The sequence below is a fragment of the Siniperca chuatsi genome, linkage group LG6 (genome assembly GCF_020085105.1).
Source record: "Siniperca chuatsi isolate FFG_IHB_CAS linkage group LG6, ASM2008510v1, whole genome shotgun sequence".
Classification (NCBI taxonomy): Eukaryota; Metazoa; Chordata; class Actinopteri; order Centrarchiformes; family Sinipercidae; genus Siniperca; species Siniperca chuatsi.
In genome coordinates, this window is record NC_058047.1 from 16215723 (window position 1) to 16243608 (window position 27886).

General features: G+C 40.6%; 1 protein-coding gene across 5 annotated transcripts in view; it reads right to left on the reverse strand.

The window, feature by feature from the left end:
• Positions 1–550: 550 nt before the first annotated feature.
• arhgef18b (rho/rac guanine nucleotide exchange factor (GEF) 18b) overlaps positions 551–27886 on the reverse strand; it is a 45322-nt gene continuing 17986 nt past the window's right edge. For 4 of the 5 annotated variants that reach the window (XM_044200277.1, XM_044200274.1, XM_044200276.1 and 1 more), the window contains 22 exons: positions 26067–26134; positions 25300–25345; positions 23589–23796; positions 22837–22943; positions 21198–21338; positions 20428–20678; positions 20075–20200; positions 19829–19946; positions 18935–19189; positions 18701–18777; positions 18305–18483; positions 18063–18136; positions 17539–17724; positions 17164–17310; positions 16643–16758; positions 15699–15767; positions 15462–15509; positions 14951–15232; positions 14472–14621; positions 6929–7280; positions 5396–5539; positions 551–4870 (listed from right to left, as the gene is read on the reverse strand). In XM_044200277.1, coding sequence (XP_044056212.1) covers positions 4542–4870; positions 5396–5539; positions 6929–7280; positions 14472–14621; positions 14951–15232; positions 15462–15509; positions 15699–15767; positions 16643–16758; positions 17164–17310; positions 17539–17724; positions 18063–18136; positions 18305–18483; positions 18701–18777; positions 18935–19189; positions 19829–19946; positions 20075–20200; positions 20428–20678; positions 21198–21338; positions 22837–22943; positions 23589–23796; positions 25300–25345; positions 26067–26134 — 3473 coding nt within the window. In that variant the 3' untranslated portion in view covers positions 551–4541. The remainder of the gene's footprint in view (positions 4871–5395; positions 5540–6928; positions 7281–14471; positions 14622–14950; positions 15233–15461; positions 15510–15698; positions 15768–16642; positions 16759–17163; positions 17311–17538; positions 17725–18062; positions 18137–18304; positions 18484–18700; positions 18778–18934; positions 19190–19828; positions 19947–20074; positions 20201–20427; positions 20679–21197; positions 21339–22836; positions 22944–23588; positions 23797–25299; positions 25346–26066; positions 26135–27886) is intronic. The other variant, XM_044200275.1, reaches the window with a different exon arrangement.

The following is a 27886-nucleotide window of genomic DNA, read 5'->3' on the forward strand; positions in this document are numbered from 1 at the left end:
AGCAGCCTGGAAAAATAATTGTTGAGAGGAGACAGAGGAAAGCCACTAATGACAGCAGACAATAAAAACCGGCCACTACTGTAGGGTCTTCCCAGCCAGAAGGACAATAACGCTGGAACCCGACAGCCCTACTCTGAGCAAGGTCTACAGAGGGATTGAACAGCCACAACCACAGCACCTGAAAATAGAGCTATGTCTGGGAATAGACTGTTATTAGGTCGCCTTAACACAAGGTCAATAACACTGTTCCTGCACCTCCTAGACACTGAGGAATGGCAAGAGTGCTAGCTAATTGGGTGGTCAGGATTATTTTCACACACAGTGAATAGAAATCGAAATAATGAGGCTGAATTATATGTTACACATGCATGTGGTAGTTGTTGAGGGGGGAAAAAATAGAACAAATCCTTGTAAATACAGATTTACTCGAATTGCATGCTTGACTTTTGCTTAAAACAGCAATGATCCAAATATGCAACAAACCAAACAATTAGTGTTTGTCAGCTGTGATTTTAAAATTCAAAAGACAATAAATATACAGATAAAAAAATCATTTGAAGACTTTTTATTACTAAACTTTCTCTAAGGCAGCAGTTTGTGTCCACAGGTTGTTCTAAAGTCTCGCAGTGAAAAAAATAAAACGGTACAAAAATCAGTTTTGCTGTGTGCTACAAACATCATTAGACAGCTCTTGGTAAATAAAAGTTCACAGACAATAATAATAAGCATTATAAACATTCATTTTCCCCTTCAAGTATGCTACTATCCAAAGTGACTAGTGTAAAATTGGCCGAGGAAATAAAATATGTTCATGACTATTTACACATTAAAGGTCCAATATGTGTGTATGGGTGTGTGTGTATATAAAAGACACGACTGGAAGCAAGTCGGTTCGAAATGTTTCCGCTGTGTTTTTGGTGGCGAGCATACACACACACCCACACACATAATACACAGACACACACACAGTGATGTGACTGACTGGCTTCCAAGTTTTGAAGCAAAAACGTTAAGCATTTCAGTACAGCAAAAGAACATCTAAGAGTTGAGTTGATCCAAACAGTGGCACCAACAGGCAGCATTCACCTCTTCTGTTGAGGTTTACCAAAAGTCTCGTACCTTGAGCAAAACTAAAGCGCTCTTACACCAGTTTTCCTGTTGCTTAAACATCTCTCATTCAGAATTAAAGGAGACACTTGGAAATACAGGAAAATGGACAGACGTGGAAAGATCTTGAAAAGTGAAGCACGAGAGGTCATTCTTAACCTTGGAAATAGTTGTTTGACAAAAACGATCCCAACTCAAGCTCCACTTAATGGCTTTTTCCGAAGCTTTCAACCGCATCACATGCTCTTCACTAGCAGATGGAGTTTGCTCACATGCGAGATCAGTAGCTGTCATGATTTTATCAGTAGCACTTTTAGGACTTCTCGTCCGTGTTGGCCTTTAAGTTATGCATTGGCTTAACTATGCTGATGAAGACTGTGACATATGGTTGAAAGCTCTGGGGGGAAAAAGCTTGGAAGTGGACCTTGAGTTGGTATTGTTTTGTTAAAGTCTGGAAAAATATATAAGTATTTATAGGGTTCCACCCACTGAAAACCACCAAGTATGTTCACATGCACATTAATAGTCCATTGTGTTTAAGAGATGGTGTACATTAATACAATATCTTCTCACCATATCCTGATAATGAAAAATTCAGACTCTATAGTTGGGTTGTGCCACAATACTATAGAATACTGGGGAACTTCAACTCCCCATTTGATTTGTTGTTTGTGTGTGCTCTGGTTTCAAGATGATGCTCTGTGTATCAGGAGATATTTGTGATTTGGACATGAGGATGCAAAAAACAAACAGCAAATCCAAAAATTAAACCTGAAGCAGGATACGAGCTGGATTACAATATGCTGTAAACACACTTGTTATGGACACTCCCTGGAATACGTTTTTACAAGAAATAACACTTTGTGGACAACCACACGACCAGCACAGTGTCATTTATCCTTCATACAAGAGGCTCAGACAGGAACCCAGTCAGCCGAATGTGTCTTTGGTTTAACCAACTGAAACAAGCAGATGCTTTAGTTTTTAACGACTGCTACATAATCTTGGTGAAACATCATGAATCGCAGGAGAAAGACGACAGTGCACCTCGGCTTCAATGCTACAACATCAACACACATCAGGAGATTAAATATGCACACCTTCATTTTCAGTTCATTTAAACAACAGCGATGACTGATTGTGGTTTCATTAAACTGCCACGAGTCTATCCAAGCAAGGAGTACCGTATTGTACATACACACCCATGTGTGTATTTTAAGTGTATATACACATATGCACAAACAGACGTTTGGCTGACTTTGCATCTTGATTCATGTTGAATATCTCTGTTCCTAATACAACAATGCGTAAGAGGGCAGCCAGTGCAGAAGATATCACACACTGTATATACAGCAATATACATAATATACATAAAAAACTCAGAAAACCTGCTCAAACTCCTGCAAGTGATCGATAGCTTCAGAGACAAACTTATTTGGACAAAGACAAAAAGCTCTTCTGACATTTTTTCCCTCAAGAGACACAAAACACATGAATGTGTCGACTACTTCATGATTTAAAGGGTTCTCACGCATATACAGAGAAAGAAAATTAGATCTCTATATTTCTTCTGTGAAGAAAGATATAGACTGGAATTTTAGACAACAGCTGATAGTCGTTTTTGCTGCAGGACCGCTGCACCCGTCACAGTATGGCTTTTCTCTCAGGCATAGAGATTAAAGACCCAGCTAATGAAATACCATCAGCAATCAATAAAACACACTGTGAATGAGACCTCAGGGTCGCAATTAAAACTGACATCTTCATATAGATCTCAAAGATTTGTGATTATTAATGATGTTCTCTCGATTTTCACATTTCTCTGCTGAAAAAAGTTAAAAGTTAATTTGATCCTTAAAACAACACACAGCATGAAGTGTCATGGATTGTCCAGTACACTACAGTTCCACCAAAATGCCAACAGATATGTTTCTCAAAGATGGGTCTCTTAAAAGGACAGTTTTTGTGAAACATAACTCAGGGTGAGACAAACTCAGTGAGGCCTTTCTACATGTCTACAAGGTACAGTATGCTAAATGGTGCAAAGTGTAGCTCATTTCCTGGATGTCTATGGGGTCAATAGCAGCTCTGCTAAAAGTTAGGAAAATATGCCTTTTAAACTCTAAAGGTTGAAGGCAACTTTAATTAAAGTACTTACTCAGATTTACACATTTCTTTGTAGCAAATTCCTGTATTAAAGAAGTGATATTTTATCAATCAGCTAACCTGTTTGCCGTTAGATCTCACAGCCATGGTGGCAGAAATACAAATCCAACTGTATGTACTTGTGAAATGGTGTTTAGAAATACCATTAATGCAAAGATAAGGAGTGCGCAGAATAAGAGCTACTGCTAAGAAATGCAAGAAAAGACCTAAAATAGACTAAACTTACACAACTAAAAGCCACATAAGGCATCCCTGAGTTTGTCTCACTCTGCATGAGTTGAAAAACAGTGGAATTTGCCACAAGCTGAACTCTCCCTTAATTGAAATGAAGCATTATTACACAACATCCTGGGTGAAAAAACTGTCTGTTTCTAATCTGCTGACCAAAGTCAAGTTTCACAACCAGTGGCAACACTAGAAGAGTATTCCACAATTTCAGCCTTCTGTTATAAGCATGGTTAAGAAGAACAAGAACAACAAAATGAAATGAACCTTCACAATTTTGACAACTGTACAACCAAACAATACACATTTAGACCATAAAAGTTCATTCGTTAGTCTGGAATGGAGTATTTACACTGTGCAAATGAAACACAAAGCAGAGAGTATTCATGTATTAAGACTTGGATCACTTCTGGGTTCCTGTTGTATCATTTCTTGCAGATGCAGGTCCAGTAGAAGCAGACGACGGTTAAGGCCAGGGCGCCATCGCTTTCACTTTTCATGCTTCACTAACTAGCCTGATCGGAGTCTCCAGAAAATCTAAATTGTTTTTCTTTCACATTGTTCCTTTCAGTCAAATCCTCTTCAGCTCTTGTGGCTAACGTCTTTGGATTGATATAACTTCATTTAAACCTTTTCATTCATGTTACAAGAAGCCTTTGTTTTGCCAAAGGTTTCCTCTTTGTACCTGCCATACTTTTGAGTTAAGAAATGAAACTAAAAATGAAAGAAAAAGAAACTGTGGCAGCTTAAAAACAAAGAAGGGGTAGCAGTGATAAAATAGAAATGTCATCTTTCTTGAATAACATTTTTCTGCATCGGCCACTTAAGTGCTGGAAAAGGCTCTGCTCTCCGCTGCACTTGCTGCAACTTTGTACAGATTTAAACTATTATGTACTATTACTTCATATACCTTATGAAGCCTCAATAACACCACACCTGCCCGCAGTAAACATACCATCAACATCACATTTGGGACCAGCAACCATTCCATACTTCTTTTCTTTTTTGTTTTTGCGGGTGATCTGAGGGCAGCAGACTGGAGTTTAGAAGAAGATGACGTCCTCCTTATTGAGGTCTTCTGTGTTGATCTTGTAGGGTGGCGGCATGCTGTGGCTGTGGGTGAGCCCATGAACATTTACCAGGACATGGGCCTGGGCGTTCGGACTGAGGCCCTGCGGCTGCAGATGGGACTGGAACTGGAGGGAGCCGGTGCTCTGCGAGTGGGGAGGGATGGTGGAAGGCTGCATGGAGGGCTGAGGATGGGACTGTGTAGGAGGCATGGGGGGCTTCTGAACATTTAGAGGGTGGGAGGTGCTGATAGAGGAGGTGGATTGGGTGTCTGGTCCAGCGTTGTCTGGAGGACTGAGTTGATCTGTCAGAGACATACAAGAAAGGCTATTAGAGAACAAAGGATTACTCCACAAATAGCATAAAAACGACCGACATATTAGTCATTTGTACCTGTGTAATACAGCTGGGTTTACTCAGCCTAACTGAAATCTATCACATGAAATCCAGCCAGTGTTTTCTTTTGGCAGTGGTAACTGTGAGAGCACGGGATTAAAGTTTTAAAATGTATGTGTCAGCAGCAGAGCCTGCCATTCACAGTGAAGCATGGGAAATTGATAGGTGTTTACACAGGGTGAGGCTGGGCATGAAGGTAAGCTTTAGAGAGGAACGTGCTCGGGTGGGGTCCGGTTTTGCCCAGGTGGAGAATGTGTGTGTCTCATGTTAGCGTCTGTGTCTCATGTTTGTGTCTGTGAGAACCACGTTTAATAATGCAGTAGGCAAAGACAGACTAGAGGAGATTGTGTTTGGGTCTGCCCTGACGGAGCAAAGGAGGGAGCGTATGTGTGTGTGTGTGTGCTCATGAACAGTTTGTGTGTATAAAACGTACCTGCGTGGTGATGCAGGGAGTGAGGGTGAGGAGGGGCTGACAGCGGAAGCTGCTGGTGGGGGCTGATGGAGCGCTTGGCCTTGAGGGAGCTGTCGTCTCGGGCGGACAACTTCAGTGGCAGCATCTGCTTCATATCCACTGAGGCTGAGAGGCGGAGGAGGAGCGAGGAAGAGGGAGCAAAGAAAACAAGAGACAAACAGAGACAGAAGGTGATTTAATTGTAAAATTAGATTGCATTGGTAAACTAGAGCAGCCTAGCCTCTCTCAGGCCACTATTTGATATATCAGAGGGCTGACCCAATTTAGACAGCTAATGTGATCCTAATGAGCCACTTAAATCATACTGATCAGGTCAAGCTCATGTCAGGCACAGATGGCTTGTAAATCGATGACAGTGAGCAAGAAAAATCAATTTTAAAACTGAATATGCTGCACTTTTATACATCACCTGCAAGAGTAAGAGAGAGGAGAAAACATCAACGCAACACTCAAACATAGAGTGTACTTTTAAGATACTTTTATGTTAGTATGAGTTGGCATCTGATGCAATGCAGGCAGCTGCTTTTTGAAAAAGAAACACAAACATCAAAAAACAACCAACATGTGTGCTCGTTGAGCAGCAGGCTGGTAGAAATTACTGAAGTGTAACAGAAAAGTCACACAACTCCAACCTCTCCATTTACTGTGACACTCCTGCACTCCCTTTGTTCCCTGTGACAGAGTAAACATACTGAGAATGGTGCTTTCCCCCTTACAAACCATCCATGTACACTTGTACATCTGAGTGGCATTTTCACGGAAATATCAGTTACAAGATTGCCATACATGCATGCATATGCAAGTAAAAAAAATAATCATATTCAATTTGTAGATGTAGATTAAAAAAGAATGCACTAGTTGCAACGATTAGTTCATTAATCCATCAACAGAAACATAATCTGCAACTATTTTAATAATCAATTAATCATTTGAGTAATTTTTTTTAAGAAAAAATGCCAAACATTTAATGGTTCTAGCATCTCTGTGAGATGTGAGAATGTGTTGATTTTCCTTGTTCTACATTGTACTAAATTGAATATTATTAGATTTTGGACTGTTGATGATGTCATCTTTAGCTGTAGGAAATTGTAGGGGATGTTGTATAGACCAAATAAAAAATAATCAGCCAGTTAATCAAAAATGAAAATACTTGTTAGTTGCAGCCCTAGGATGCAAATGCACACCTTTGAATATGTATATTACTGTTTATGAAACAGACTCCATATACAGAAGTGAGTACACTTCAATTATTGCTGATTGTTATAATCAGGTGTGTGACCCAAAACAAGTACAGACTCATTCGAAGGCAGCCACTCATCTCATATCACATCAGGTCACATATTTGGTACCTTTTTAAAGAGCAACTCAAACCCCATGAGTACATCAGGGTTCAGTGTTTTGCTCTTGATACACTCATGTGGATTCAACCTGTGACCACTTGGTATCCAGATTGTCTCTAAAACCACTGGCCCCATTTGAGGTGTAACTTCTTACCAGTGCTGTCGGTGCGATGTGAGGCTTTGCCATTCTTGCCTCCTTTCCCTTTGCCGCTGCTGAAGGCGGCCAGCTTGGTGGGGATCTGCTGCTGCACCCCCACCGGTTTGTGCAACTGGTTGGTGGTGCTGAAGAGATGAAGCGGCACCTCCGTCTTCAGCGGCAGGGTGGAAGAGCTCACCTCCCGCCGCAACATCACTTCAGGGCGCTCTGGATAGTCAGCTGGTGCAACAGACAGGCTGGCACGTACTAGGGGCTTCTGGGGCAGGGGAAGGTCGGAGACACTGGTGGAGCTGGCAAGGCCAGAGGACAGGAGGAGCTCCCCGTTTAAACTGCCAGACAGAGGAGCAACCTGGAGGAGAAGAAGTCTGTTAGTTGCTGAGAGGTGACTAAAGTCTTATTCAGTTGTTGCAAACATCATCATATAAGAGTTCAAAATTAGTACTGAAGTTCACAAAGGACGGCTTTCCAACTCTGCACTGTAATTATCCATATTTGTGGTCGGGTTCAGTTTGGAATCTGAGTTGTGGAACTTGTCATGTTTGCATGTTGTGCGTGCGTGAATGCGTGCATGCGTGCGTGCCGTGCAGCCAGCACTGTTGAGTGTATCTTCTTAAAGAAAAAAAAAAAGCTTCTTAAGAGTACAGAAAACACACATGCACACACACAGATACACACTACAAATCGTCTGTGTGACGCCATGCCATTACAGACACACAATCTGTTGAAGAGCAGGGTATTTATGGGCTAAAGAGGGAATCAAAAACATATGCGACTCTTTCTGCTGAGCATACAGTTTGGTAACAGGCTTTTGATGTGTTCCAAGAGGCTCAAGGACAATGCGCGCGCACACACAAAATGAGAAACATAAAACCCTTAATAGTCCCTGTGCACATAAAGGCGTGTCTAACAAAACAGGCAGGGCTTTTAAACAAGCAGGGGAACAAGAAAATGGCTCTTGTGACATCAGTGGATAAAAGACACTGACCGCATTGTCCACTTAATTACTAGACTGAAGGAAAGATGATCTACAGATTGAGTCAACATTATCATCCAATCTGCATTCAATGAGACTGACCAGGAGGATTTCTGCAACAATGGAGTGGTGTAGTGTTTGTGTTAGTAATCCCACGTGTTGCATTACATGAACTATAAAAAGTATCACGGTACATACAAGACATGTTTAAGCCCTTCTACAACACTGTGACCCAATGTGTTGCAGAAGGATATTTATTTAAGTCACAACATAAATTATAATCAGAATCAGCTTTGCATCTACATATAGAAACATAAGAGTATTGATGTTTTGGCTGATTACAGCCAAGAGACAAATCTTAATGGACTGGAAATTCTCCTCCTCATGTTTCCCAAGATGGATTGCTGAAATGGTCTCAGTCATACAGATAGAAAAACTGAGTAACAACAGCTTTTTGTCCATATATTTGTTCCTGCTCGTTGTGTATTAACATGTATTGTGTCTTTTGGTTTACTTAAATGACACATTTTTAAAATAAAGTAGAAAAATACATGCAGTCCAGGTTATTTCCATCAGGCCTGGAAAGAACCAATTTTAGCTAAGAGTGATAAGAAGATGAAGAGAAGAAAAGATGTAAAAGTTCATGACCTACTGTAGCAGCAGGTCAGTTCCAATCTGAAAAGCTTTTGAGTTTTTTAAAAATACCAAATTATGGGCATAATTAAAAATCTAAATCAGTTCGAATCATAGTTTGACCAGTATATGTGTTTATTTTTTTCTATTAGACCAGTTTCACAAATAGCAACATTTCACAAAAATGTTTTCTTTGAATCCCAGCAGCATTGAACAGCCTCTGAAACATGTGTATCCACTTAAAAAGACATGAGGATGAATAATAATACATATTAATTCATTATGAGCAAACAGATATAGATGTTGCATCACAAATAAATGAAGTAAAAGATTTATATATTAATATATGCTATAATATATATTACCAAACAAATAACAGTCAGTCAGTCTAACACCAGTTTTAAGTGTAGTGTCAGACATCAGTCTGTAACTGTTGTGTTTGGTATGCAGTCCATATGCTACATGACTGATGATGATGCAGAATACTTCCTGAAGACATGATGACTGTGTTGTACAAGAAGGGCAGACTCATCTGACTGTGACTGTGTGTGTGTGTGTGGAGAGACTGTAGCTTCCCCCAGTTTTAAACGGCAGAGCATGACGGGACGACCTGAGGCAGAGAGGGGCCCTGTAGTGGGGAAACCACCTTCCCTAAATCCCCCTCTCTTCTTTCCCCCCATCATTTTTCCTCTTTCAGCACTCACTCATCTTGGCACACAGATGTTGCATTGTTCCCAGAACAAGTTGATCGGCTTTAAGCAGCACAAACAGCAGGTTTCCAGAGCAGTAAACCGTGCGGAAGCTACAGAGCACAAACAGCCCTGACTGACAGCACATAAACAATTAGCACTGGCTGCCTTCCAGAAGCTTCTGTTAATGACAGGCTTGGACTAGCTAATTATACAGCCAGGTTCCTCTCATCCTCAAAACTGCCTGGATACTCCCATATCATACATATCTCCACTAACACTGCACAATGCGTTGCCTTGTACACAACGGACACCATAGGGAAGGAGATACTGATTGTTGAATCTTACCTGGACTAGATGATGTGTGGAACAGTAACGTGTGTGAAATATTGACTTAAGAAGGAGTTTCTATGGGCCATCTGCAGCTCTGATCAGTGGTGAATTAACGAGATTAGCAAACACTGTAGGCTTAAGCCTGCCTAAACCAAAATCAAATTATGTCTAAGTAATTCATACAGTTTATAAATACTGAGTAAATACTGCTTTTTATGAAGTTTGGTGATGACATGACATGATGGCTAAACATTACAGAGCTGAAACAATTAGTCGATTTATATCGTTGTAAATGGAATGTCTTTGGGTTTGAATTGTTGCTCGGACAAAACAAGACATTTGGAGTCACGTGGACTATGGGGAGCTGTGACAGACATTTTTCTCTGATCTGACATTTTACAGACTTTAGAGCTGCAAAGATTAATGGAGCAGCCTTTTGACTGATAATCACCAACTCTTCTAAGAATTGATTAATCATTTAAGTTCGTTTTCAAGCAAAAATACCAAACTGGTTTCAGATTCTTAAATGTGAGATTTAGCTGTTTGTAAATCTTTAGCTGCTTGTCTTACATGATGGTAGATATGAATAAGAATAAGTTTGGGTTTTAGATGGTTGGTAGGACAAAACAAGACATCTGATGACATCACCTTGGACTCTTCTTAACAGTTTTCTGATGTTTTATAAACCAAATGATTAATTGATAATCTACAGATAAATCGCTAATGAAAATTATTGTCAGTTGCAGCCTACATCACATTACCCACATCTCAAGAATCAATGGCTTGAAACAAACACAGAAAAGTGCAATTTAAGTCTACATGCAACTACTTTTTCCCCCCCTCACAGAGCAAATGCAGTGTGCAGCAAACAGGTGGAATAGCTATAGTGACAGATGGTGTAGAAAGAAAATATCGGCCCTCAAGCTCTGTGTTCTGTCTTAGCTTCGCAAAGCAAATGCTGCCGGCTGATTATAGAAGAAGCAAGTCACAGGCATCTAGGTGGGTGTGAACATGGTGAGGGTGTTGACAGGTAAAGAGTTACTCATTGGGGGGGTTTCAGACCACAGGAACACACTCGGACAGCAGCATCATAAATCAGCCTAGAGACTGAGGCCAAAGAGGGGAAGAGATAACTCAGAGTGGGGAAGACACAGATATAGGTCACTGCTTTATGACTAAATGTTTCTCTTGAGTTTTGCCAACCTTCCTATGTTTTAGCAATGTTCTCTGTCATGTTCCTGTAGTTACTCACAGCAGGTAGCAATCCAGTTTTACTTGCGCAAAAAGCAGGCAGTTGTTAAACTGAGTGCTGTGCCTATAGGCATTTCAGAAAACTTACTGAAGTTAGAGCAATGGTTATTCATTGATGCATTTCCCCCTCCAGATTGTCCCAGTAGGCCCAAGATTGAACCTTTGATCTTGTAATCATGAGCCCAGTTTCTACCATTTAGATTTCCTTCCATCAAATACAGTTGGTTTGTTTTCTTATTTTTTTCCATTGACTGTTGCTGTATTGTGCAGGACATTTATCTTCTTGGCTGTTTACTGTCAATTAAATCCCTCAAACTCCAGCTGTAACCTTCATTAAGAACACGTTTTATGACTTTGCATTCACAGGACTATTGAGCAATCAGACCCGAGGCTCCGTCCTGGGGCAGAACCAATAAAAAAACCTGAGCCCAATGCGTTCCTTATCAAGGGTCCAACTGCAATCAGATGAGATAGCACATGAAAGAGGAGCTCATCTGAAGTCAGGACATGCCGCAACTAGCACCGTTCTTGTGCAAACACTCAAATATGTTCCAAAACACACACACAAACACACACACACAGAGGCATTTCTTTTTTATGAGGTCTAATCATAGCTCTATGGGATTGCTGATGAGTCTTAAATGTTGGGTGGTGGTTAAATGTCTGTTGATATCAGGCTGGCTCAGAGCCTGGAACAGATCCTGAGGTCGCAGCTGATAAAAAGACTGTTTGATGTGTTTGATGCAGAGAGGGAACAAACCACTTCCAAATCTCCCATTACTGCAGCCAACGAAGTCCCATAGCAGAGCTAACAGTATAGAACTGCAACCCATACATCAGCATGTGTACAAAACACACAAACACGCTACTTAGCGAAATAAATATTATGGGCATGATTTAATGAGGTGCTGAGGGCTGATAGGGTCTAGATTTGACCTGTTTCAGGTCTCATCTTGCAGTCCATGTAACAAATAAACAAACAAACCGCACAGCAATCTTATTCATCATCATTGTTTCAGTGAAGCCCTCTGTAATTACCAGGGTCCCTGCATTACTCATCACAGCAGATTAGGTCAATTCAGCCAGAGGCTCCTTGCTTCACAAGGCCAGAGGCTGTGGTTTTCCAAGAGCCACTGTGAAGTGTTCTAGGTATCAGGTAACAGTCAAACGCCTACCTTCTGCAGCCGGTAACAAGTTGATAAACGCAATAACTCATGTCAGCTGGTTGTGTTTGTGTATGTCTTGAGTTAAGTATCCAATTAAGACATGAGACACAAGACACTGACTCATCCAGCTGAAATGTTTTGGCTTCCTTATACATGGGAGCATTAGTCAGAGTAAACAATTCCATCATTATGTGTGTTTTACATGGCTTCCCTCCTGATGATAGAATCACATGTGTGACTCAGGTAGTGGAGCCGTCGATAATGTTCATGCTCCTCTCCCCGTGATCAAATCCAGATTGCTTGTTTAAACATTTATTTTTACAAAATCAGCCATCGGTTACTAGTGAACACTGTACAGGAAAACCACATGGGGACTATTTACAGAGCAGAGGGACCAAGACTCAAGTGTTAACAGAAACAATCTAGATTTTACAACAGGTGACAACCCACCTGACTAGGATACTGTTCACTCAACACTGTGTGTAAGGTTTATGGGTGGGTGATATAATGATATCTATTGTAAGACGATATCAGTTTGTCAACTAGGGATGGGTGACTTTGCCGTAAAATAATAGCACAATTTTGCAGGGTAGTTTTGCAAATAACGATATTTATGACAATATGATAAAATCCTAAAATATATTGACTTGAAATAAGCTGTTGCGCTCTCGTCATGTGATTTTTAGCTCTCTTTGTAATCAACTTGATGAAAATATGGTGAAATATGTTTGTTTGCTTTTCTTGGATTTTGTTTTCATCAATGTGATGGAGTATTTTGTTTTGTCAGGTCTTTAATTTGCTGGATTAGCCAAAAACAAAACGAAATTCCTGTCAGGTTTTATCCAGTCCCAATTTCTTTGATTTTTTTCCCCGAAAGTGTTTTATATCATGATACACAGTATATTGATATTGTGATATAAAATTACATATACTGTGATAGAGGATTTTATCCATGTCGCCCACCCCTAGTAAGGATACCACAACTGTCACGTTAGTCTGTATCTTCTTGGTATGATAAGAATATAAAGTCTGTATCAAGATAAAACTTCCCATGCTACAGTTACCCTCTCCTCAGCTTGTCACAGAGAATGCCAGTCAACCAAACTGGACCTTTGAAAACATTAAAGGCTGATATTAAGTAACTTTACTGTAGCTCCTTGACAGATCTGCGGGCATGAAATTACAGTCAGCGGATCTTTCTCAAAGCTCCTCTCCCATGAAACTCACAAACAATGGCCCGCATTGTACTGCAAGGAGAGAAAGCAGGATACAAGTAAGGAAACATAGGGAGGAGAGAGGAGAAAAAGAGGTAAAGAGAGGTGAAGCGAAACACTGCTCCCTGCGTAAATGGATTCCTGAGTTGACTTGTCAGAGATGTATTTATGTGTATTTATCATTATGCCCATCTATGAAACAGGCTGTGGGAGCTGAAACCAATGCCAAAACCACTCTTTTCAGCTAAACAACAATGTATATGGGTATTTAGTAGTGTTTGTGATGGATTCAAGTCCAAATCTTGACATTTTAGTGCAAAGTATTTGAATTTTACATATTATGTTATATGCATAGCGACTGCCCTCTACAGGTTGAAATCCAGCTACTGCAATTGAATTTTGCTATTGGCTGATCTGGAGGCAGCTTTCGTCACCAACCAACCAAGCACTGCCCTGTCGCTCAACACTACGTAACGTCAAACATTTCGTTGCTCTGATTGGTTGTAGGTCTATGCAATTGTGCCCCTCCCAGCGCTGCCCACGTTCTAGAGGCATTTTTTGAATTTCCAGAGTGGAGGCACTTCAGCCAAAACTTTGGGGTTTAGTTGCTCTTTAAGTACCTTAAACGGGATGGGATAGTAGGAAAGGTTTGGAAAATTAGTTTGGAAAATGGTGCAACAAAATGGTGAAAAAGGAAGCAAGAGAGACGGGACAGCCCCTTCTGTATCCTGCGAGTAATCTTCACCAACACCACTTTTCCTGGTATTACCTCTTCACCTCACTGTCACCCAGCACCTCGCCCTCATTTACCACTTTCTTACACACAACATTAAAGGTGGTAAAGTTCCATATTTTTCAAAAAATAATTTTTTGAATCAAAGTCTTCTATAAACCATAATAATTAAAAATGTTTATACAATTAGTCATCAACAAAAAAACCTGAAAAATACCTTGAAGTTATGATTTTAAATGTATCAGACATAAATCACATTGTATCGCAAACTGAAATAATTTTACACATTTGTTAGCTTAAGCTTCATTTATAGTTTCTGTGTCTGTGAGGGTCCATGTGACGTAAATTTCACCATCTGCTAATGTACTGACTGTACAATGACGTATGCAACATCTCTGCTAGCAGCAGCTAGCTTGCATGTCTTGTACTGTATCGTGAGCCTTTTCTCACGAAGGCATACTGTGCTATTTCTGTATTGGCAAATTTTGTATTTTGTTATACAGTTATATGTCTACTTATGGCCATCAGCTCCACCACAAATTCCCCACCTCAATAGTCTTCCTCTTGATCTTCTTCTGGTGTTCCAGGCGTTCCTTTTCTTTCTCCACAGCTCTGGTGGACTCTCTCAACCTCTCCAGGTCCTCCTGGTACGTCTCCCTCTGACTCTCCAGCTCTTTCCTCTCTTCTGCCAGATGCTCCTGCATCGAAAGAATGAGCAATGTTGCAAGTTGCAAAGTTTGTGTGGAATATTGATATGGATGATGGATATTGATTTGTAAAATATATCCTGTGAGGTTATTTTTATTTTTTTTTTTTAAATCCCTAGTGTTCAAAATTTACACACTGAACTCAGCCATGAACTTGAAAAGAAGTATAAAAAGATTCTACAACAATTAGAAGGTCATACAAACTACAAGACTTGAGGAACAAGTTGATTTCTGAGCTGCAAGGTCATGAAATTCAGCCTTTCACACATTTTGCCATTAAAATCTATTCCACAGCCCTCGGGTAGGACAGAGCACTTCACCTCCAGCCGTCTGCACTCCTCCTCCCTTTGTCGGAGCCTGGCCTCAGTGGCCTCGGCTTGCTGGCGGTGCCTCTCCCTCTCCCTCTCCCAGCGCTGCTGCTCCTGCCGGTGCTGAGACTGCAGCTTGTGGAAGCTGGCCAGCTCTTCTCTCTGCAGGGCCAGAGTCCGCTGTTTCTCCTGCTCCAGGAGCACGTTCCCTCTGTGGCGGCCGGGCAGGGAGGCCCGCTCTGTCAACGAGGCCCGCTGCAGCTCAATGTGACTGTCCTGCTGTGATATGATGGCCTGAAGATGGAGATGAGAAAAATAACATTAGGGAACATATTTGAATTTTGTACTGAGATAATGTTTATTCACTATTACAGTGAAACGTTTGTTATGAGTTATCAAGTGCTAACTGGAAACACACACACACATCTGCAAACATACAGAAAATACCATATATTTCAATTAGATTTCTTTCACTGACTGCATTTGTTAACATTATCATAAACAGTGAAGGGGACAGTATTACCTGCAGACTATAGAGCCTTTGGGACAGCATCAGCACTCTGTCAAAGAACTAGAATGGAGACACAGGCACGGCTATTATAATCAAATAACCACCAGCATCATCAAAACAATACAACATTTCATTGGATTAGCAAACTTCTCATGGGTACATCTTTCCAGTTCAGCAGGCATGGCTATGAATATCAAATCCAGCAGTGTTGTGTAGCTCAAGGTGACAGATCAGAGAAGGAGAGTTTACCTCAGCCTCGGGGAAGGAGTCAGACCAGATGCGGTTCCATCTGGCAGGAGAGCAGCAGCTCTCATCAACCTGAGCAACAGTCAGACACACAGCAAGTCATACTAATGAAATAACATCACAAACTCACTGTTTCCGCAATGCTATACAATAAATACATGCTGTGAAAACAATTGGAACATTTGTAATTTGTTAAGGTAGAAGTGATTTTAAAATGCAATTATTAGATTTTTTCTTAAAGCTATACTTTGTGCACAAAAAAGCTTAATATTAGCTGATATACAATTCAGAATTAACAGACACTATGCACATTTTGTTCATTTCTGTCCATCCTACACACTAAAATTCAAAAGAGATTCCATTAAGCTGTTGTTATTAGCCATAGTGAAGGAAAAGGTCAAACTATTACTATTGTGTATGGTAAATAATGTTTCTACAGCCTTGACATGAGAGCTGAGCAGCACAAGAGATGAAATATTGATCAGCTATTTGTCAGTAATTTAATAAGGAGTATGTTTTTCTAACACAGTTAGCTTAGACATAAAAAATATAATTAATTAATTAATTAATTGGTGTACAAAAGAATTTTGTAGGACCACAAATTGTACAAGGTCTGTATGAACCTTTCACAAGACTGTAAATCAGACATCCTCAGCAACAAGTAGTTATATTTTTGTCTGCCTGATCATTCTTAAGGACCAGGATTTACTGGAAGGCAAACCAATGAGTAAATGAGTACACTGTTTTATCAAGGCTTTATCTATTTATAAACAATGAAGTGACCTGCGAGAGCAGGGTTACAGTAAACATCAGGTCATCAAAACTTTCCAGACGACTTGGTCTGGTTACTACTATTTACAGGAAATAACACTGTGACTCATCTCAAGATATACTGTGTGTGTGTGTGTGTGTGTGTGTGTGTGTGTGTGTGTGTGTTGAGCCCCTACCGTCTGCTCCAGGGTGTGGCTGCCACAGAGGTCTTTTAGCTGAGGGTCAGAGCTGGCTCTCTGGCTTCTGTCTCTGTTTCTGGACTCACCAGAAAAGTTCTTCTTCACACTGCCATCTGGCACAGACACAATAACACCGACACACACACAGAAATGGACACAGTGACAAACACACACAAATAATTAAACCTAACTGATACACAGAAATATTGACAATCACAAACAGTGCACAGAAACAACACACATATACATGTAAAACTGCGCCCATAACTGTATCGAAATGCTTGTTTATTTTTTGTAGGTGGGCTGGCTCTGTCGTCAAGAAATTAGTTATTAGAAAAACCATACACATAAATTCAACTAATAAAACCAATTCAAGGAATTCGAGGAACAGTCTTTGAAAAAAATGTCAAATTTATTTAGAATTCATAATTTATTAATGGCATAAAGGCCACCAAAATACAACTGCAAAATCCATCAGATGGTAGACTTCTTCAGGGCATTGACTGTCCTGGACTCACTCTTACTGAGGATGGTGGGGCTGCTGTCATAGCCTCCAAAGGTATCCGCTCGTCTGGGCAGAACCCCAGAGCCGCACCCTTCCTCCAGCCGTGAGGGTGGAACCTCCTCCCTCACTCCGGACTGCAGCAGGTTCTGGAGGTTCTCCACTGAAGTGAAAGAGATAGCAAATTAAGGTTAAAAAGCTTGGCAGAGTGAAAGGGTTTAGGGGAAAAGTAGCAAACTCAACAATGCTACTACCTACAGATTTATTACAGAGCTGCAGAAAGCAGTACATGAACATAAAGTTGACAAAATCTGTAGTCTAAAATTCACACAATGCCATGCCTCTGTATCTAAAGCAGATTTCACGCAGCCATCATGCAGCCTTGTCCTACCCTCAGTGATAGCTCCTTTGAGCAGGGCCTCCCCCTGCTGGAGGTCTGAGGCATCTCCTCGAAGCAGAAGTCTGGAACGTGAAGCTGTGTCCTCTAGACCTGCCACAGACTCTGCCATGTCCGCAAACAGCTGCAGCTTCTCAGTAAGAGCCTGGACAATCACTGCATCCTTCTGGCTCAGCCGTTCTACAATGGGAAACAAAAAATTGAATAATAATTCCTTAAACAATGTATAGAGATGTAGGTTTTGTCACATGCTCACTTGTGTATCTATACAGCAACCCCTATTCTTTACCACACCCAAATATTCATAGCTGTTTTAAACAGATTTTGCTGCAAGGAATAAAATCTATGTGTCCTAAAATAGTTTCGATCTACTGAGATGGGATGTAGAGAAAAAGCAAGTCAAAAGCTTAACAATTTTAAGGTTAATATGATACATGAGTACCCCCTTGTGGCCTACTATATCTGATTTTCCAGCGGATTTCTTAATGTATGTAACTGCTTACTTGATCTGCAGTTACCTTGAAATTCTTTGAACCGGAAAGCTCGTGCCTCTTCCTCCTCACTAAACAGCCTCTCTTCTGTATGAGGACAACTAACAGGGGACACGACAGAAGCCATTACAGATGGGGAGACAGAGGAAGCAAATGCGCAAGGCTCCTATAAATTTTCTGTTATATCTAAATCTTTTTCACATTTTTTCCCCACAACTTTCCACAAAATGTAAATAATAGGAATAAACGGTTTTGTATTTCCTTGCTACCTCTCAACAGCTTGCCGTATGTGTGCCATCCAACTGTTTCGCTCCTCTTTGGAGGTGGTGTGGATCTCGTACATCTCTGGCTCATTGGAGGAGGCACAGATAAGAAACATGGCTTTCTCCTCATGGGCCACTTCCCTGACAATCAGCTTCTGAAGAGAGATCACTGACGGCTTGTTATCCTGGGTGGAGAATAATAAGGATAAGGAAAGAGACAGAAGGGTGTGCTTTTTGATTACAAGTACTTTAGGTAGTAAATTTGATGAATGACACTGACAGAGCTAAATTCTGTTCCCACTCACATCTTGCTGCACATTACTCAAGTATTCTTCTTTGATACACATATTGTTTTTGTTGGATAGTTTCATAGTGACAGAACAATTAAGTTCAATCACTCACCACTGTAGCAACTACATATCTCTGATCCTTCTCCTGTAGCAAGAGCAACACATCTGACAGGAGCACTGCAAGAATATCTGAAAGGACAAAATCACAAATGAAACCTTTAGACTTCAAAAGAAGGTGGATGATAATAGACTAGACACATTTCAAATATAACATCATACATGTATATATGTACACTACAAGATAGCAGATCAGTAAAGTATCTTGTTTTATCATGCCGCATCATACCTTTGAGCCTGCCAGAAGCAGCTTTCCAGTTGACTGTGCCCTCGTGCAGCAGCTGTCTCCTGCCCTGTGCCAGGTCCTCCCTGCGAAACACTCGGCCATCTTTGATTTTTCCCAGTGCCTTTGGCTCCATCTTGTTCTGTATGTCTCTCAGTCGAGAGTTCTTTTCATGGACATTAACCAGCGCGTCAACCTGAACGATGGTGTCTTTAATCAGACCCAGCGACCGAGTCAGATCCTCATGCTCCTCTGTACCCGCTAGAGCCAGAAAAAAAGTATACTTTATAGATACAGCAAAATAAAAACTATATTAAGTGAAGTTATTCATCACTAAATATATGATTGCACTCTCTTCAGCAGTGATTGGGATTTATTTAGCAGAAAAATGTGTGTGAAATGCTATGGAGGGTTTTAAGGTCTGAAATTAAATATATAAATACATAAATAATTATATAATTAAATGCTTAAATAAATTAATAAATAGATAATTATATAATTGAATTCTTAATAAGTTTATAATTCTATAATAAAATGCTTAAATAAATGAATAAATAAGCATTACATTACATAATGAGTTAATTGTCAATAATAATAATAATAATAATAATAAATAAATCACAAATTAAATGAGACATTAAATATATAAAAGTTAGTTATTTGTGTATTTATTTATATATATGAATAAATACAACTTTTATATATTTAATGTCTCATTTAATTTGTGATTTATTTATTTATGGTGACAAGCATTAAATTACATAATTATTCATTCATTTATTTAAGCATTTTATTATAGAATTATATATTTATTCATTTATTTAAGCATTTAATTATATAATTATTTATGGATTTATATATTTAGTTTCGGCCCTTAAAACCCTCCACAAAATGCTGGACCTTCAGTGTTGTGCAGAATGCGCTCCACTAGTACTGGGTACTTGGTAATGCGCTGTGTCACCAACAGAATACACTCGGTCACTCCTAACCTCCGCACAATGGACAGGTTGTTGATTTTCTGAGAAGAAAAAAGGCATTATTTAATTTAACCTTTATCAGACTGCAAGTTGATTTAATATACCGTACTACAAGGTACTGTGGATTAAATCTGACATCCAAAATCAGAAGACTCCTAATTTGTCTTACCCGTATGATGTTTTGGAACTTTTTGTTGTTTTGCAGCTGTTCTTTGTAGTAGCTGACAGCCTCAGTGTGGTGACTGCAGAAATCTCCATAACTGTCCTTCATCCTCTCTCCTATTTCACCCGAGAACTGGAGAACAAAGAAAACTTTTATTTCTGTCACCCAGATGGCTCACTGTTCTGTTTGTGTGGTGGCCAATGCTGCACTGTGGCATATGTCATATGCTGTTTACATATAATTTGTCATATCATATTGTGCATGTGTAACTCTAGTATGTGATGTATTTAAGAAATCAATGCTGGTGCGTTTATATGGCTGTGTGTTCTTGTTGGACATGCTACATATCTCCTTCATACCTGTGCGATCAGAATGTCTGCCACTCTGTTGATAGTGTAGTTCCTGTCGTTGGGCGAGACAAGGTTTTCTCGCTGCCGCTCTTTGAGACGAGACAGGAAATGTGTGTGAAGCTCAAGGAGGTTTTCCAAGCGAGGGAACAGACAGTCCAGCCTGCCCGAGTCCATATGGAGGTTCTCCTTCAACTCCCGGACATACACACGCAGCATTATCTTCAGTGTTCGCACATGGTGCATCTCCGTCTGCATCAGCTCTGTACAATGACATAAAGTTACAGTTATGTTCTGCTGTGTAAAGCACATACATATATATGCATTGCAATGCTATGGACTGGCTCACAACGGGCCTTCATGCCATCCAAACCTATATTCTATAAATCTATTTTCCTCATATAATTTCCTTGTATATACACTTGGCTAAAGTTGTTCCTTAAAATAGTCCTAAAATTAAAAGATAAGATGGTGGAATAAGAAAGACAATATCCCTGGTTCTGCTGCATCAATTTTAATACTTTTCTTTGGTTGTTTTTAAAGTGTCCACCGTGAGTCCAACAATGTTATAGGAGTGCAATGCTAAATCAGTGTAGTACTCTTTTAAAAGTAAAATTACTGTCAAAATATTTTTTCTTTCCCCCTGCCTTTGTGTGTAGCACTGCTGAGCCAGGATGGCAGTTCACCAAAACCATCCAATCAATGAGCTACCCATCAATCCACGAGACAGGTGACTCATTGATCGGTACAGGTGTGAACATGACCTAAGAAATCACACTTACCATATATTACATCCTGTCTCTTCACCATTTCTTTAGAGAACGTCTTAATATACTGCTGGTCAACTGCCAAACTCCATGACTCTGCCTCCAGGTCCTGGGCATCAGACTCCAGATCAGCCCGCACTGCTGCATAGTGAGCATCTGAGGAGAGGAGCAGAGGCATCAAAAGCTTCAACTCATTACACTTTTATAATACAAAACAAAAAAAACTTTTAAGTTGACTCCCGATATGATGAGAAATTGCACTTGGGGGCCCATGTTTAGGTCAGTGTCTTCACAGGAAGGTCAGAGGTAAAGGTCAGCAGAACAGCACCCCTGAGAGACAATAGTCTCTCAGGGGTGCCATCACTAAGGTGATACCAACTCTCAAAATATTTTATGACCCAAAAACAGATCTTGTTTCCTCAAAAGGACAACAGGTGAATCAAGTCCTCAGATGACTAACAAAAATTCTTCAGAATTTTGTATCATTCAAAAATGATCATCATGATTTTCAAGAGATGACTCCCGTAGAAAAGGTTACCAACTACTTATTGTGAAGCATCCAAGTTTAAGAATAATTTACTGCTGTCTTAATGTCTTGTCTTTTTGTGTTTTGGCAGGGCTGAAAATGATACATAGTGACAAGGCAAGTAATCTTGACTCAACAATACAATTTATCCATATTTTCTTTGTTAATCCCAAACTTTTTAAAATCTAAAATATAAGACTTTATCCACCAAACTATGGAAAAATTAGCCCATAATTATGACACAGTGTGCGAGATAAGCTGTAATCCAGTCATGACTGCAAAATGCACTGTGAAGGTGAAAGATCTCACAGAGTGCATAAATAAGGAAGGAGACTGAGCTCAGACATGGTTGAGAAAAAAGAATGAGATCTAGTTATTTTTAATTGTTTTGCTTTAGTCTGAGCACATCTAAACCTGTGCCCAATAAAATAGCACTGAACTTGAGGTTTAGAGGGTGGAAACTGTCAGTGTTGACCTACACTCAGCTCGAGAGGTGCCGATTTATAAGCTGACCCTGCACTCTATACTTGTATTACATTACTATTTATCAACAGATAATACTTTGAATATTAGGGACTTCCTTACAGTCAACTTAGTACCTAAAATGTTAAAAGTACGTACAAGATAGTAACCCCACTGTCGTACTGCATGCTTTTATTAAGGGGCATTTGGACAAATTAGTTTTTCTGCATTTCCTTCAGCAATATACTGTAAAGCAACAGAGAGGGACAATAAGAATCTACGTCACCCCTCCTCCTGAGTGACAGAGAGTGTCTGATAAAACAATAAATCCTAAAACAGCTGGGAGAAAATGATGGTGCAGTAGCCCTTTGTATGTGGCAAGCAAGTACCCAGTTAGCCTCTCTCCCACACACTACAGCTTAATGAGACAGGGTGAGGTTATCCCTGACTCCACAGAACACACTCCACACTCTCTCCTCCCTGGATTTAAGAAAACTCCCTGAAGACAAACTATCACTCTGCACTTAGGCATAGATCTGAGAGGACTGATCGGGCTGAGAAAAGGTATTGTTACCACCATAACAATTTCCCTCCAGGAAACTATTTCAACCAAGAGTGGAACTGTTGAAATTCAGGTTCAATCCCCACATCAGTCAGCCAACTCACCTTCAACAATGTTGGACTCTGTGGTGGAGGGAGCGAGGGAAATGGCGTCTTCGTTGCAGCGTTTGGAGCGGAGAGCATCTGTCTCATCCATCTCCCCGGGGAGGGATCTGAGGGATGACAACCACAGGTCCAAGGTGGCATACATGCTGACACTGAGACAAACTTAATCCCACTAGCTGGTGGTAGCCTAAATAAATATGTGCATTTACAGGTCCACAGTAACAATGACATAAAATATGACACTAAAGACAAACCCAGGCAGCTACATGTTTCTTTCCTTCTTCCTTCTTTCCTACTTACTGTTGCCCATCTACGACTCCCTGTCTTCTGCTACAGTTTACACCTTCCCAATGCCTTTGTCTCTCTCTCCCTTTCCCACTGCCCTCCCATCTCCCTACACACTTTTCTTAGCTATGCAGCGGAAAAGGAGTCCACTTCTGAGAACCGTCTAGACCAGTTTTAAAAGGCTGTTACATTAAAAAAAGACAGCTTGCCTTGATATGTCAACTATAAATACACATCTTATGATGGCATAGAGAAAATAGTATTTCAGTAGCAAAGAATCCAAAAATATCCAGCATTAACATACAGCAGCTCTTGTAAACATCTACAGAATTATAGATTTGAAAGAAAGATAGCTAATTTTTGTGGTGGTTTTTGAACATCTCAACTGCAAGTAAAAAGGAAACTAGTTACAATGAGAGAAATAAAAAAGGCCTAAAAGGTCTAATTTGCAAGGTAGAGATACTCACCCTGAGCTGTTGTGGTGACAAAGGCTGTGGCCAAGGCTGGAGGCAGAGGCTGCGGTGGAGCTGGTGGTATGCGTGGCAGTCGGCTGAGTGCTAGGTCCCCACGGATTAATGGTCATGCCTGGGGTGCTGAGAAAACCTGGGTGGCCATCCAGGGCCTGTGATGAGGCTGAGCCTGACTGCTCCCGCTCTCTGTCCCGGTATTTTAGCGCTGGGGAGGAAAGACGAGAGACAGGTGAACGGAGGAAATGGGAGGATACGGAGGAGGAACACGAGGAGAAACGAGGAGAGGAGAGAGAGAAAGGAGAAGATGACCAATGAAGAGGAGCAGAGGACGGTAAGGAAGAGGAGGCAGGCGGTTGCTTGTTTGACTCCTGTCCGAGTCGACCCCAGTATTTTTTCAGCCAAGATCGAGGCAGGGATCGGAAGAATCGGCAGGTGATCAGGTCGCGGTGCATCAATACTCGAACACCAACACGTCCGGACAGACCCCACGATGAGGCGGAGGAAGATGGGGAGGAAGAGGAGGAAGGCTTAGCAATCCTGGAGCAACCTTTGGAGGCCCCCGTGGTCCGGGTAGCGCCTTTGGTGACAGCTAGCTCCATTGTGAATGTCTCAAAATAGGAGGAGTGGCAAGGTTCAATAGTCTTTGTCGCAGTATCAGTAGATATTATTGAAAAAGTAATAAGTGATGTGCCTTCACTGGTGTGAACCAGAAGAAGTAGGGGACAGCACAAAGCCTGGTTTTATACGCGACCAACCCAGATCCTTCACGTGCGATCTCTTCTAGCAACTTCTGGAAAGGCGCACACCCTTATATATTTCTCGCACTTTCTAATTCTTCACTTTTCCTCAATTGCTCTCACCGCTCCCGGTCTTCCTGACCCCCTGCACAAGCTACTGATTGGCCAAAGCAGTACATGAGGAGAAATTAGGTGTGGCTGACAGGACTCCAGCTGTTCAGAGGAGAATAACAACTGCTACAGGAGATTAACTTAAGCTGCTGCTGCTGTAGCCGCTCATGTCTCCTGCGGGTTCGATCACATGCAACAGGACCTGCTGAATGTTACAATTAGCACTGAATTTCCTGGGATGGACCACTTGATAATCACGAATGAAAGCACACAGCACATTTATTGTGAGGCTCATCAATTTAACAAGTCAAATGGCCTTTTTAATCAAACCTTAAGTTGTAAAAATATTGTAAGGAAGAATCTGACAGCATGTAAAAATAACAATTAGCAAAGATCAGATTTTTGTTTTGCTTCCTTTTGTTTCTCTTTGTGTATTGAGTCAAACCCAACTACTGTGTGTATAAATGGTATAATATCACAAAATCTATCCTACATTTGGACAAGTACTGAACCAGAGGTAAATCACCTGACTGTTCAGCAATGGCTAATCATCACCTTTCCCAAGAGCCTGTTGGAGGCCAATCACACCGTCTACACTCAGTGTGTAGGCAACCACACACCACAAAGACCCAGACCAACACACACACAATAAGAGAAAGAAATAGGACGATTCCATCTTCAGATGCCATAAGGGTTCATCTTTTTAATCCTCTGCAAACCACCTGAGAGGCGACCATCTTTTTAATTTGACACATGGGGACTAAACCACCTTCCTATCCATCAATGCATCCCCCTACTTCAATTGATACTGTGATCAGTGGGATTCAGGGGTACAATCTGCACATGCATATTCTGCTTACCAAGGTTAGGAGATCCCGATGAGCCAGTCCTCAGTAGCGAATTTCTCTGTGTGGAGAAAATAAAGACGGCAGAGTTTTTTCAAGGCCATTCTCTCAAGCTTTCATCAGCTGAGTGACAGATTACAAAATGCCTAAAAATTGCACAATCTTACTGTATCTGTACTTCCTTTACGGGACAGCACTGCTCACATGACCATGGACTTTGCTTAACATGCAAAGTCCATCTCAGGTGGATTCATTAAGAGTGGACAGAGGCATGTAATTTTCAGTCGAGTTGTCTTAAATGCCCTGTCCCAAATGAATGCACAACTCTCCCTGCCAAAAGTGGATTTATGCTTCTCTGTTGAGGTACTGCAGTAGCTACATGTGGAGGCTTTGTTGCTACATAGAGGGTTCTCTTATAGCTAATATGCACCTCCTCAAAAATTTTACTACAGAGCATAAAGCATGGGCTATGTGGAGAAAGCAAGAACTGTGGTTGCACGTGCAGAAAGTGTTTGTTGATAGTGAAAACATGAAGCAATGCATTTAGTGTTGCACATGCATTTAGTGTTGCAGTGGTTGTAACTGTCATACCTGACCTGATACTGCCTTTGTTCTTATTAATCTATAGTAAGTTTTTTTTCACTCTGAAATTAATTGTCTATCCTACTGATCCAATGTCTAATCCAATGATGATGTACATGTATACACAGTGGAAGTTAAGGTACTACAGTGACTTCACTTCACTTAGTCCCTGTTTTTCTATGCTCCTGTGCAGTGTTTACCTTATTCTTGCTGCTGGTGCACTCACCCAGCAGAGACTTGCAGCTCTTGTGAACATTCACAGCACAATCTGAAAAACAGCAGGAACAGGAACACAGAGTCAGTGTTGCATTAGATACAGAGTACACAGTGTACACAGGACACAGTAGTGGCTTTTGGATATTTGAATATGGATGGGAACAAAACAATAAACCAAGTTTGAAATTTCAAAACCAATCCAACAGCTGCTGAAGGCAGTGTTCCAAGTAAAAAGGCTGTGACTTAAAGTTTTGGAAAGGTGCTGAAACTAACACCTGTAGGCAAAGCGTCTTCAGCTGCGGCTAGCAACAATCACTATATTTGTTTTCAGACAAGTATCAGCTTTAGCTTTACTTGCCAGGTATGTGTACACATAAAAGGAATTTGACTCCGGTTTTTCGTTGCGCTCTATGTACATATGCAGAAATAGGTATAAATATGGCTAAAACAAGGACAACAAGCTCAACAAGGTAGACAAACATTAAATTACTGTGTGTGTGTGTGTGTGTGTGTGTATATATTCTCATCACAAAGTGAAAGAATCACTTCTGGCTGCATGAGTCTGGTACAGCAGTAACTCTGTGGCTTCTGTTTGTATCTTATGAACAGAGTCACATGGCAGGAACTCCCCTTTTCTCAGTAATAGGTTTCTCTTTTTGTCCACTTTTCTCCCTGTATGGAAAACACAGCTACTGCTGTCAGGTTTAGATGGAATACCTGATAGTATCTCTGCCGATTAACACAGATACAAATCAGAGTTGTTTTGGAAAAACATACTGCGGGCAATAAGTTCTCCCCTCCATATTCTACTCAATTACTGGAAAGACAAAACACTGGTAACACAAATCAATTCAATCTTTCAGCCTGGCTACATACTGTATACGGTAAGCCTTTCCTGAGGGACTAGGCTGGCCAAACAAATTAAGTTATCACTATGCAAAGTCTGATCCCAACCCAGCCAGGTAAAACCAGGCTGGCATTGATAAGAAACGCATGGCCTTTAATGCAAAACATATACAGATGTACACAAGTGCAGAAATGCATATACACACTAAAACAAGAGCTGCTTCTCTGTATAGAGGCTGATCAACAGCCTGATCTAATGCAGCAATTAGTGAAAAGCAGCTGACTGCACCAAGTGGGTCACTCAATACTGGAAAATACCACGGTCAAAAAAGAAAGAAAGAAAGAAAAAGTATGAAATTAGAAACAGAAAAAAATCAAAGAGTCATTGTTTTGTGTGTGTTTATCATTCATGGTGTTAAATAATGTTTATATTTTATAACAAGGAGTTATTAATTATTTTTTCAAACATTTCAAACACAATGTTTTTTCCTATTATTTTTTTCTTATGGCATGATTAGTGATCTGAGTGAAAAACTAACTCAGACTTGACCAGTAACAACTTTTTAAAGCAAGTAACAAAGTGAACATGTTTCCCCAACACTGCCCCTTTATATTTATCATGTTACATGGGGCACGAAGCAGTCTGGTGATTGTTTGAATCTGGCTGCATAGCTTGGTGACAAAGGTGGCACTCCTGTGAACAACATGGTTTGAACATGACCCATACTAGCAACTTCCACTAACTGCTGAACAGCCTACTGTAAAAGCCTCCATTGCTTATTCCCCTTCTGTGTGCTGGTACAATGGAGACAATGACAAAAACCCTTCTTCCTGTGCAGTAAAGGCATGAAGCAGTGAGAGATAATTTGTGTGTGTGTGGGTGAAGTGAGGAGGAATAAAGAATAGATAAGATTACACTAACACTCTCTAATATAAAAAGGACTCACATAGTATATTC